We start from the raw sequence: 13,367 nt of genomic DNA on the forward strand, positions 1-13,367 counted from the left end.
TGTGTGTGTGTGTGTGTGTGTGTGTGTGTGTGTGTGTGTGTGTGTGTTTTCTGTTATTACAAAATCAGTGTGTCTCATTTAATAATCATTACTTTATGTTTCTTCCCCAGTCATTTTTTATTCTCATTTTTCATCAACAAGAGTTGGGTGTAAAGAGGGTATTGAGAATTTAGCTGTTACTCCATGGTATTGCTACCTTGACATCATTTTGTTTGACCAAGCAGTGACCTTAAACTGACACTAGACCCCTCATACAAGCACATGCCCTAGATAGCAGTCTGCAGAGTCACAGGCACATGTAAGTTCCTGCTATCACTTCCCCAACAGCCCTCATGATCAACAATCTCCCCTGACCCCCACTGCCTTCCCCTTATGGAGCTCCTTAAATAAGACTACCGTGTGGCTTATCAGACCCTGCCCTTTTAGCTTGAGTTGACCAATGTAACCTTAGACCTGGGAATCCCAAAGCACTCCACCTGCAGACTTTGATAAAAACATGTGTCCCAGCTTCTGCTTCACTCTGTCGGCACTCTGCCATGACCTCCCCACAATAGCCCTCAAGGTGTGCCAGGTACTTCCTCCAGGACCTGTAAATAAAAAACTTCTCTATTTTAATTCTGCTTGTGGTCTGTTGTTGAACCACAGTTCACCATCTGACATCCCATGCTCCACTTAATAAGTGATAATTTAACAAATTCATAACAGAGGGATAGAAGAATTTACACAGAAAAACACTGTTAATATAACTTAACCAGAAAGACATATCATCTTCAGGAACTGGTTAGGAAAAAATCCTGAATTTTCAAAAGTTTTCAGAACATGTTTACATAACCCTCACCCTTTTCATCCTGATCATTTATTCAGTAATCAGCCTGAAAAAGAACAATCTTTGTTTGGTAATTGCTACATTTAATAATCAAACTGCCTAACTAAGGAGAAAGGTAAGTAAAGTAGAATCAGGCTATCAGTCTGTCGTTGCAAATTTCAAATAATCTTGAAAGTCAGACATAAGTCAACAGCAATGAGACATTCCTGAGCAGCAGGTGAGAGGAGACCCCCCCCCTCTGTCAGGAGTGGAGTGGAAAGGTCTACCCTACATTCTGTGTTGTCTTCCAACTTAACAGCTTTCAATGGGAATCACACATTAGGTTCCTTGTGATCATTCATCTCAAATGCAATTAGCCCCTGCGTTAGAAATATACAGCCACTAGCAGCTTGGTTTCAGATGGTCCCATCAGAGAATGAGCCCTTCCTAGTGGGTATCTACAGGTGACCCATGTGGTCCAGCCAGCATCCACAATGTTTCTGGCCCTACAGAGGGGTGTCTTAAGTCTTCAGTCGTCTTAGAGTCTGTTTGATTCATTTAGCCTATGTCTACTTTCCAAGATTGGAACTGTCTGTTACAGATGTTGTTAGGTTTCAGCATACCATCGGGTACAGGCAATTAGGATCTCTGAATTCAGGATTCCAAAAAGCCAATGACTTTTCTTTGACAGCAGCAAAGGTGAGAGACTACAGGTTAGACAGTGGTGTTCCAAGGCTTTTTAAGCCCCCTTTATCTTGTTGGACTTAGAGTTCAAATTGACCTACTCAAAAATATACACACTTAGTCTAGAAAATCACCAGCCTGTAAGAGTCAGACCTCTGATTTTACAGAAACTTATTATCAAGCTAAAAAACTACTTTTTAAACCTCAAAAACTGTATTTTCCTGTGGAGAATATTTCTCTTTCTGTTGTCTGCCTTTTCTCATAGGGTCCAACAGGCAAAAATCATAGCAAAAATAATTAGTTATGAAGATTTCAATATTCAGAAGTTCAAAGAGTTTAAATTTTTAATCCATCCAAACAAGAAAGTTATGTTATATTAACACTTTTATTGGGAGACTTCACCAGATTAGAATAATCCTTCTAGCCTTTATGAAATTACAAGCATATATTTTTTAATCATTAAAAAAATTATATACCCAGATGCAATAGCCATAAAACAAAAAATAAACACATTTTAGAAAGTTTCTTAATCTTTCTTTCTTTTCTTTTTCTTTTCTTTTTTTTTTTTTTTTTTTTTTTGTTGCAAGTTTACTCAAACCTTAGCAGTAAATTCAACACTTTTAGGGATTAACATTACAACTACTGACAGATCCCAGCTGGAATGCAACAGGCTGCTGCACCAGTGGGTAGATTGTTATTTTTCCCCTCTTCTTCCCCCCCCCCCCCGTCTCTGTCTTTTTTTCCTAATTCGTGTAAAGTTTTCTCCAGCCTTGGAACTGACTTAATCTTATTTCCTCCCACTTGGAGGAGTGAACAATGCAAACATACAACATTTTGGCTCACACAAAATGTTTTAAAGGAATGTTTGAACCCTTTCTCCTCCCACCTGAAGGACAGAACAAAACCTAAAGATGTCACTCAGCCTGCACTTTTTAATTCCTTCACCTTAGCTACCATGGCCGAAAGCAGCCAATAAACCCAATTCTCCTAGGGTTGGATCTGTCATTTTTAATTCCATAGGTAACCTTCACCTTTCACAAGAGACATCATCTCCGCTGCTGTTTCATGCCACAGGTGACTAGGTGGCCATTGGGAGGTGAAGGTTCACAATTGTATCCCTTTCATACCTCCTTTCTCCAAACACTGTTTTAGCCATATTTCAGTGAGTCAGAGCTGTTTTTAATGAATCCCACTTCTGACACCAACTGGCACCCCAGTTTAAAGATTGCTAGAAAAATCCACAGCATATAGTTATACTTATGGATAAGATTTGTTACACTGAAAGGATACAAAGTAAAATCTAAAATGGTAAAGGGCATGTTGGGTGAAGTCTGAAGAAAGCCAGGCACAAGCTTCCAAAATATATATATATTTTTTTCCATTGAAGCCTTATTATAGGATGTGTTTAATTTCTCCAGTAATGAGTTTTGGCAACACATGTGAAGTGTCTACATTCTCATTTGGGACTTAGTGCCCATGGTTTTTAATGGGTGCTGTTTATGTGGGGACCCTGCTATGGGCTGTATGTTGTAATCCTACAAAATTCATATGTTGAAGCCTAAATATAATATGATGGTTTGTAGATAACGGCTTTGGGAGATAAATGAGAGGGTGGAGCCCTCATGAATGGGGTTAGTGCCTGTGATGGTTAATTTTATGTCAATTTTATGGGGTGCCCAGATTAAACACTATTTCTGGATGTGTCTGTAAGGGTGTTTTTAGATGAGATTAGCATTTGAATTGATGGGCTCAATAAAGTTGATTGTCCTCCCCAGTGTGGTGGGCCTCATCCAATCAGTTGAGGATCTGATGAGAACAAAGGACAGAAGGAGGAATTTGCCCTTTTTTCCCACCTCACTTCATAAATTGGGATATCTCATCTTCTCCTGCCCTTGGGCTTGGATTTACACCATTGGCTCCCCTGGTTATCAGGTCTTTAGACTTGGACTGAATTACACCACTGGCTTTTCTGGGTCTCTAGTTTGCAGATGGTAGATTGTGAGGCTTATCAACCTCTATAATTGCATAAGCCAATTCCACATAATAAATGTCCATATTTATAACTTTATCTGCACATTTCCCAATATAAGAAGGGTTCAGAACTCCAAGACATAGATGTCACTCAAAGAGGTTTTTAAAATAATGTCCTATTTCTTTTCCTGAAAATACTTTTAAGCAATAATTAGGTATGACCTGTTCTGGTTTTTCAATCCTCTGGTCATAGATTTATTATTTTTGTTTCAAAAATTGGAAGAAAAGACATTCCTGTCTTAAGAGGAATAGAAAAGAAGAGGTTTATCCATAGTTAAGTTTTGTGGACATAACTATCCTGCTTCCCCAATGAAGTTACCATGTTTCTTTCTTTAATAATAGAGACAACCAATAGTGGTTGCATACATTTATAGTTATAACTTTTCTCATCTGGGCCATTGAGAAGCAGGCTTTCTACATTCTGTAATAAAAATATACAAAGTTACAAGCCTGTATCTCTCACTATTTAAAACAAGAAGTAAAAATGTTGCAAGCTATTTTATGCTTTGGTTATTTTCCCTTAGCAACTTAGAAATTGTGGTACCATGCTCTAGAAACACTGGTCACAATTATTAAGCATGTCTTTTTGCAGCTCAAAGAGTTTTCATATGAGAAATGGCCAAGAATACCTCTGTTTACAAATGCAAGATTTCTCAAAGTTTTCTTGGAATACTGGTGGAATGGTGGAGTCTGGACTTCATTATTCTACTCCTTGCTTCAAACTTGGCTATGCTGCTTAGTAGTAATTTAACCTTGAGCAAGTGATGATCTGTTTGAATCTCACTGTCCTTATATATAAAATGTGATACAAATCTCCCAGGATACATTTAAAAATATGTACATTTACAAATATGTAAAATATTTGACTTCATACCTGGTACAAAGCAGGGGTTTAATAAATGTATTATTCCTGTTATCTCAAAAAATGCCCACTAAAAGGCAAGGTTATAGTGTTTATAGAAGCTTTTTATAATAGCTCTACCTGAACACAATCCAAATGACAGCCCAAAATGACCATCAGTTAGTAGACTGAATTTTTTAAAATGTGGGATATTCATACAATGCAGTACTATATGGCATGAACTACCATTACTACAAAAGAATGGATAAATCTCACCAATATAACATTGAATGATATGAAATAATACATTCTGTATAATACCATTGAAACAAAGTTCAAAAACAGGCAAAATTATAGAGTCAGCAGCCAGAAGTCATAACCTTTTGGAGGGAGGATGGATTGGAGGAAGGACAAAGGGAGCCAGCTGAGATGCTGAAAATGTTTTGTCTTCACCTGCATGGTGGTGATCATATATGGGTATATGCATGTAAAAAATTCATCAAACTGAACACTTAATATTTGTACATTATATGCATACATGTATATTATTTACATTTATGCAGATATAAATGATACATCAGTAAAAAAAAATGCTCCCTTAATCCCAGGATTTTGTATCAATAGCAGTTTTATTTACTAGGAGTGTATCTAGCAGACAATATAACATGCCAAAAGCTGGCCATCTAGCAGGCTGTAGTCAGTCTGTCCCTTGTAAGTGGCCCCATTTCAGAACTAGCCTGGAGCTGACAGGCATATTATAAGGTCATGCTCCATCATCATTGACAGCTGGAGATGCCATCACATGCCATCGGCAGCAAAGCACAGGGAAAACCAGGCAGTGGACTGTGCTTCCCACCCTTAGGCTTGGAGGCACAAGCCCCAGCAATGGAAGGATTAAAAAGCCTCAATTTAAAAAGACAGGGGGAGGGGAGGGAATGTGGGCTGCACAATTTATAAATAGACATTCCCTGAGGCTGCCTGATGGTGAAGTGGTTGTTTAGTAAATCTTTCTCCCTTAAGAATCCCATTATCGGAGAGCATTTGAAAATACCAGTTTCATTTTGTCTTTTGGGGGAGATCCTGGGTTTCATCAAGTCAGCCCTGTTGGATGATATTGCTCTCTGTCAGATCTAGGGACAGGCCTTCAGTACCTTGAATCACCTATACATGGAGCACAAAGATGATGATGATGATGATGATGATGTGTCTTTTGCCAAATGGATGAGCAGCTTCTGGGGTCACAGCTGGATAGAAGAGAATGAGAGAGGACTCCGAGACCGTCATGGATCACAAGCTGCCAGTTACAGGAAAACCTCCCTGCCCTGCCCAGTGAGTTATTATCAGAGAACCAGGGGAGAGCTGGACTAGGGGAGGGGGGTTTCTATTGGATAATTTTTGAAGAGGCCTTTGGTATAAAATTTTCTTTGGTTAAAAAGCAGTACTTCTAAACCTTTTTATATCCACAAAAATCCCTTTTATTACTTTATCTTGTTCTCCAGGGGAACTGATGTGCATCTATTAGGTAAAGATTTCTTCATTTTTAGTAGTCTAAGATATCTTTAACTACGATTTGGAGCTACTGATAAACCTGAGACAATCCTTCTGAGGGTTAATATAATTCAAGCCAAAGGAAAGACACTTGATATTATAGTTTGTGCAGCATCGGCATGGGTCAATGTGTGATTTCCTATAGTCTTTTTAAAATACTGAAAATAAGCTCCACTATTTGATAACCTCTGAAGAATTGGTGATTCCACATAATAAATCACCACCTTTGAAAAAATTTGATATCCTTTTTCTTCTGGTTCCCCTTTGGTTTCCTGAGGGTAGAAGGAGCCACAATTGTCCTGCCCTCAGCAAGGCAAACACCCAATGTCTAGGGAGCAAGATGCAAGCAGGAAAGCCCCTGATGGGGAGTGGGTGGGCCTGACCAGGTGAGGACTCTGCAGCAGGTGCAGACAGTGGTTCTCTTTGTTCAACTGCGGTGCTAGAAGACTCCACTGCAGACACACGTGTCCTCTGCTTCCCAGTTACACAACAATAATACAGCTTTTCTTTTTCATGAGTCACTTAGAATTCCAGCTGTAGAGAATACATTCTCAACCTTCTGCCTCTGTCAACCCCAGAAACAAGTAAGTTTTGGGGTAATGTTATTTTATTTCATTTTTATCCCTAGAGTTCTCAGATGCTTAATGCTTATAAGGGATATAAAAGTGTGTAAGGCAAAATCTCTTATACTCCCACTGACCAGCAAGTTTTGAGGAATGTCTTTGAGACACAAATATTTGAAAATAGGTTTCTTACCAAATGCATACTCAGGGACTAAGGGCAAGTTTCAACAGCTCTTTGAGCTTCAGGTACCTTAACTAAAAAAGAAGAGAGGCTGGACTGGATGATCCCTGGGAACCCTTCTAGTGCTAACTGTCCATGATTCTGTTGTAAATGAACACCTGCATATCACACTCTAATTTTAATCTCTTATGTTCCACTTCGAGTGAGGTATTCACAATGTGTGAACCAGAAGTGTAATTAGTTTCCAGTTTCCAGATAGTGAGGACCAGGGAGAAACAAAGAGAAAAATTCTGATTTGCTATTTATCTCAACAGCCCTTTGGAGCCACTGAAAATAGGAAAACAAAAGAAGACACATGACTTTTAAAATACAGTTTTGTTGAATAAATTTTAGGATTTATTAGACTTTTAATACTGAGATAATCCACCCTTTTTAGAGAATCCATTTTTAGGTTTCAGTGCTGTTTGCCTTAAACTATCAGGGTGGAATTTGTTATGTATGACATTTCTAAAAGATGTCCATATATCTTTTCCTGCTCATACTAGCTTTGAGCATTTGCCTGAATTAACCTCTTCAGATTCTCTTAGTCAACAGTGACTTCCATAATTATCAGACTAACATGCAGAAAGTATGTGCTTATTTAAGGATGCAAAGCATGGAATAAAAATGACCACATTATTCAATAGAACAGCAAGAGCATAAGCACAGAATACAGAGCAGGGGACCCAGAGTGAGGTGAGCAGAGTCTTGGGAAATAGTCAGGGGTCTGAATCTCCACCTCTGGTCACATTATGCCACATATTTATGAAGAGAGCCTGTAGTTGGATACTTAACTGTTCGAATTCTAAAATGTACTCAGGTTTTTCTTACCTTAGATATATGAGAACCATTAGGTTTTCATTTTGTGTGTGTGTGTTTTGCTTTGAGCTCAATGAATAACTTAAAAAGAAAAGCTTACTCTTAGCCTTATCTCTTTTCTTCTCTCCCCACTGCTCCAATCTAAGGCTCTTCCCTCTCACAACCTATTAGTAACCTGTATCCATCAATATTACATGCGTTGGAAGAGAAGAGTTTTCTCCTTCTTTCCCATTTGAATGTGGTTTCTAATATGGCTTTCAGCCTCATGATTCCCGCACAACCATAGCGATGGAGCCTTGATTCATTGAACATATTTATTGAATACCTATTATGTGCCAGACATTATGCAAGCCTCTATAGGCTTATAGGGCACAAGAAGACAAACAAAATCTCTGAGCTTGTGGAACTTCCAGTCTAGTAGAAAATACAATTTGTCAGAAAGAACAAGGTAGACAAGGGGTAGAGCGTGGTCCTTTTTAGAGAACACTATTTTTTAACAAGCCTCAGTTTAATGATCTATGATTGCTGATTTAAAGTGAATTTAAAAATCTAACTTTACTGTCCTGATGTTCTTGGTGGAAAAAAATGAAGTGATATGAAGTCCCTTTCATTAACTGGACTGATGTGCCTTGTACCTCCAGCGCCACAAGTAAAAGTTTCTGTATTCCTTATTTATTCTGCTCTTTGAAAGCGGATTTTAAAGACTTTAGTCTATTCAGCTTTCTAGGCATCTTCTGTACCTTACCATGGTTCTCTTACCATCCTTTGGCACAGTTTGGGCCTATGGAAAGAGAGATTATGCTAAATGAAAGGAGCCTTCAAGGAAGAACCAAATTCCCTGGCCGAGGGCTTTGTTAATTCTATTTTTTTATTTATTTTTTAATGTTTATTTACTTTTGAGAGAGAGAGAAAGAGACAGAGTGTGAGTGGGGGAGAGGCAGAGAGAGAGAGGGAGACACAGAATCCCAATCAGGCCCCAGGCTCTGAGCTGTCAGCACAGAGCTGGTCAGTGGGGAGCTTGAACCCAGGAGCTATGAAATCATGACCCGAGCTCAAGTTGGGTGCATAACCAACTGAGCCACTCCGACACCCCTAGCTTTGCTAATTCTAAATGCTTTCTCAGTGCTTCCTCTATGCTCCAAGGTAGGCACAGTATATGCTTGCCCACATGATATCATTTGAGGGGATATAAAAATAAGCCTCTACCTGTCTGCACCCAAGGGATTAAAATTTTTTTTTCATGTTTATTCATTTTTGAGAGAGAGAGAGAGAGAGAGAGAGAGAGAGAGAGAGAGAGAGAACACAAGCAGGGGAGGGGCAGAAAGAAAGAAACTCCGAAGCAGGCTCCATGCTGTCAGCACAGAGTCCGAGGCAGGGCTTGAACCCATGAACCAAGAAATCATGACCTGAGCAGAGGCTGGATGCTCAACGGACTGAGCCACCTATGTGTCCCCATTTTTTTCTTTTTAGAAATAATCACCTTTGGGGCACCTGGGTGGCTCAGCTGGTTAAGCACCCGACTCTTGGTTTCAGCTCAGGTCATGATCTCCCAGTTTCTAAGTTCAAAACCTGTGTGGGGCTCTGTGCTGACATCCCAGAGCCTGCTTGGGATTCTCTCTGTCTGTCCCTCCCCCACGCACACTGTGTCCCTCAAAATAAATAAATAAATAATCTCCTTTAACCATTTTTATATTCTCTCTTCATGGTCTCAGTTTAAAGCAATAGAAGACACTTATAATTTTCATTTTTATCCTGACTGACCTGAGTATGGCTACACACTGTCACCATTACAGTATCTCACCATAGGGGTGGTTTGCCCGCATTTGTTCACTACATGGAGCGGGCGGGGCATGGCCCCCTCAGAGGATTTTTCATAAACCTGAGGAGAAGGAATGCCCTAAAGTTATGTGAGTAACCGTGGTTTCTTGTTTTTCAGGTTAAATTTATATTTAATTTCAACAGGAGACAATGCCTTAATCCCAAAGATGAAACTAGTGATAGAGTTTCAGGCAACAGTGACAACTCTACGCTCTATGGATTTGTTTTCTATTTTCTACCGGATGTAGAGGAGTCGCTGGAAGGGCAGCAGAGTAGAGAAGGATGAAGGGAGGGCTCCAGAGGCAGCCACCCAGGGTCGGCCACTAGCAGCGTAACTGACTGAGTTACCTACGTCTCTCTGACCATATGTAAAGGCGACTGATGGGAACAGCATATGCCTCATAAGGGTGTAGGGAAGATTCAATAAGTAATTTATATAATGTAATTAGGACATTGCCTGGTACCTAATGAGCACCTATGCTTCTTATTATTATGTGCTGGAAGTGTTGAAAATTGGGAATTTTTTTCCAGATGATGCTTTAGTTAAGTACTGCAAAAAGTTCTAGAGTCTTTCATTTTGCCTTTCCCTCATTGTCTCTAATGTTTCTCTTTCTCTCTTATATCACAATGGGAAGACAGTAGGTAATTTTATACTGGTGGTTGGCATTTGGCATATGTTCTGTTTATGGACTGATGTCGCCCCCTCCCCCTGCTAACCCTCCAAAATTCATATGCTGAAGTCCTAACCCCGAATGTGATGGTATTTGGAGATGAGGCCTTTGGAAGTAATTAGGTGTAGATGAGCTCATGAGGTGAGATGGGATTACTACTCTTATAAGAAGAGACACCATAAAGCTTACCCTTTCTCTTTCTCTCCACCTGCATGCATAAGTCTTAGGCGAGACATTTAGCTGACCTAAGATTCATTTTCCTCATCTGTAAAAGGGAAGGATGATTCCCTCTCAGGATTTGTTCTGAGGTCAGAGGTCAAGGACATGGTCCCCAGAGAGTGTGGTACTCTGGTACTGTGCACTAGGACTTAACATGGGTCTTATTATCCCAGCACCTGGAACTTTCTCCTCATTGTTTCTCATTTTGGTGTTAATGGGTGTCTCAGGGGCTTGTATTTACACAGAGAGCAGGAGGGGTACAAGTGAAGGGTGATTGCAATTAAAGCCAAGACAAAGAATATCAAGTAGTTAAGCTCTCCAGAGGAAAATTTTACATAACCAATGTCTTTTTATTTATTTATTATTATAATTTTTAAAGATTTTATTTTTAAGTAATCTCTCCACCCAACGTGGGGCTCAAATTCACAATCCTGAGATCCAGAGTTACACGCTCCACGGACTGAGCCAGCCAGGTGCCCCACCTATTTCTTATTAATTAATTAATTAAAGTGAGAACCTATGCCTTGGGTCAGAACTGGGAACTGGACAGTGACTGCTCTGAAGGCAGTGTCTGTACACGCTTTGTCACTCTGTCATCTGGGACCCCAGCTGGTGAGCTCAAAATGAAGGATCCCATCCCATGGGCAAGAGCCCACACTCACAGTGTGGGAGAGAAACCTCTAAGGCTAGTCCATGGCTGTGGAGGTGATATGTACGTACTTGGTAAAAATAAGCTACATAAAAATAAGCTAGGGCACTGTTTCATGTCTTTGCCAGGAAAATTACACTTGAAGGGCATATAAAATTCCAAAAGTAGAGCTTGCATGGTAAGTAAGCATATTTAAAAATGGGAACTTCTCCCTGTAATCGATTAGAGACCTCTTTTAAGCCTGTTTCCCACAAAGTCACACACAAAAACAAACAACTGGAAAAACCTATCTGATAGGAAATATTAAGTATATAAGATTAAGTATATAACTCTTGCCATTCTTTTAGGCCCTTTGTGCAAACATTCTCATTTCATATCCAACCTCAAATTTAAAAATTATATTTATTTATTTATTTTTAATTTTTTTTTTAATGTTTATTTATTTCTGAGGCAGAGGGAGACAGAGCGTTAGTGGGGGGCGGGGGCGGGGCAGAGAGAGAGGGAGACAGAATCTGAAGCAGGCTCCAGGCTCCGAGCTGTCAGCACAGAGCCCCATGAGGGGCTTGAACTCACAGACCACGGGATCATGACCTGAGCCGAAGTTGGACATTCAACCAACTGAGCCACCCAGGCGCCCCTAAAATTTTTATTTTTAAAATTTTATTGTGGCAAGAACACTTAATACTAGATCTACCATCTTAGCAGATTTTTAAGTGTGCAATACAGTATTGTTAACTAGAGGTCCAAGGCTGTACAGTAGATGTTTAGAACTCATTCATCTTTGCATAACTGGAACTTTACACCCATTGATTCGCCACCGCCTGTTTCCCCCTTCTCTCAAGTCCTGGCGACCACCACTCTATTCCTCGCTTCTATGGGTTTGAGGAATTTAGAGACCTCATGCAAGTGGAGTCATTTAGTATGTGTTCTTCTGTGTCTCAGTCTCAAGTTTTTAAAGTACCATTTTTTTCTCGATAATATAATACATGATCACTGCAGAAAACTTAGAAAATACTAAAAAAAAAAAAAAAAGTTCCATGGCACAAAGAAACCCTTTCAAAACATTCAGGTATGTTTTAAGGTTGTCCATCTTACAATGTTATCCTGCTTCAAGCCCTCCTCCCACCTCCCTCCTCCCAGGCACTCCCGCTCAGCGAGCTTCTTTTCCTTCCAGCCGGCAAGCTCTTCTGTGGCACATATGGGGCTCATCCTCAGGCAGAAAAGTGTTCCCTGTTCCCTAATTAACCCTGCTCATCCTTCAGATTGTATCTTAATCATCACACTTTCACAAAAGTCTCCCCGATCCTCTTAGCCACTCCAGCACCCACACAAACATACATTATTTTACCCTATTATATCCTCTCAAGGCACCTTGAACTTTTCCTTTACAGCATTTGGCCAAGGCTGTAGGCATATGCCCTTTGTGTTTAGTGTCCTTCTCCTATGCAGACATCATCTCTCTGCAGGACACTGTGCCTGTTTAGCTCCCCAGTTTATCCAAAGCACCAAGGACTCTGTATTACCTATAATAAATGGAATAATATATACAAATTTACCTCATGTCTTTTTAGTAGCTTTACAAATCTTGAACCACATTTTTGATTATTTTTTGAGAGAAAGTTTCTAGACATGTGTATTAGTTTTTTCGGGCCGCCATAACAAAATACCACAGACTGGGTGACTGAAGCAGCAGGAATTTATTTTCTCACAGTTCCGGAGGTTAGTAGTCTGAGATAAAGGTGTGAGCAGGTTTGGTTTCTTCCAAAGCCTCTCTTCTCAGCTTGCAGATGGCCACTTACTTGCTGTGTCTTCACGGTCCTTCCTCTGTGTGAGCCTATCTCTGGCATCGCTCCGTGTGTGTCCAAATTTCTTTTTCTTATAATGGCACTTGTCAGACTGGAATGAGACCCACCATAATGGTCTTACCTTGACTTAATCTTTAAAGGCCCTATCTCCAAATGTAGTCATATTCTGAGCTACTCATACAAGGCTTCAACATATGAATTTGGGGCAGGGGGACACAATACAGCAAACAACAATGTGCAATGGATGGATCCAAGGAGGGGGATATTGTAAGCCCCCTGGCACATATTGCCAACAGCTTTCTGGGAAGGCTATCCACATTTGTGGTCCTACCAGCCTAGATCCCTGCACTCTTGCTGGTATTGGTACCATTAGTAACATTTTTGTTTTAAAACTGAAAGGTAAGGTTGTGTATTATTTCATTTTCCATAATCTTTGACTACTAATAAGCATAAACAATTTTTACCAGTTGGTATTTTGGTATTTATTTTTCATTCATTCTCTGTATATTTATTCATATATATATAGAGAGAGAGAATGAAAGAATATATATGTGTGCATATATGTATATGCATATACATATATATATTTTAAGGTTTTATTTTTAAAATGTTTAAGATTTTTACTCATTGCCACGTAGTATTCCATTGTGTATATAAACCACAATTTCTTTATCCATTCATCAGTTGATGGACA

At 39.7% G+C, this 13,367-nt stretch overlaps 1 protein-coding gene across 5 annotated transcripts in view; it reads left to right on the plus strand.

Annotated features, from left to right (window-relative positions):
- LNP1 (leukemia NUP98 fusion partner 1) overlaps window positions 1–13,367 on the plus strand; it is a 78,851-nt gene that overhangs the window by 58,903 nt on the left and 6,581 nt on the right. For 4 of the 5 annotated variants that reach the window (XM_040484314.1, XM_040484312.1, XM_040484315.1 and 1 more), the window contains one exon: window positions 5,490–5,690. In XM_040484314.1, the coding sequence (XP_040340248.1) occupies window positions 5,529–5,690 (162 nt within the window). In that variant the 5' untranslated portion in view covers window positions 5,490–5,528. Of the gene's footprint in view, window positions 1–5,489; window positions 5,691–6,435; window positions 6,494–13,367 lie in introns of those variants that run through there. The other variant, XM_040484316.1, reaches the window with a different exon arrangement.

The sequence above is a fragment of the Herpailurus yagouaroundi genome, unplaced genomic scaffold (genome assembly GCF_014898765.1).
Source record: "Herpailurus yagouaroundi ecotype Mexico unplaced genomic scaffold, PumYag 162, whole genome shotgun sequence".
In the NCBI taxonomy this organism is placed as follows: Eukaryota; Metazoa; Chordata; class Mammalia; order Carnivora; family Felidae; genus Herpailurus; species Herpailurus yagouaroundi.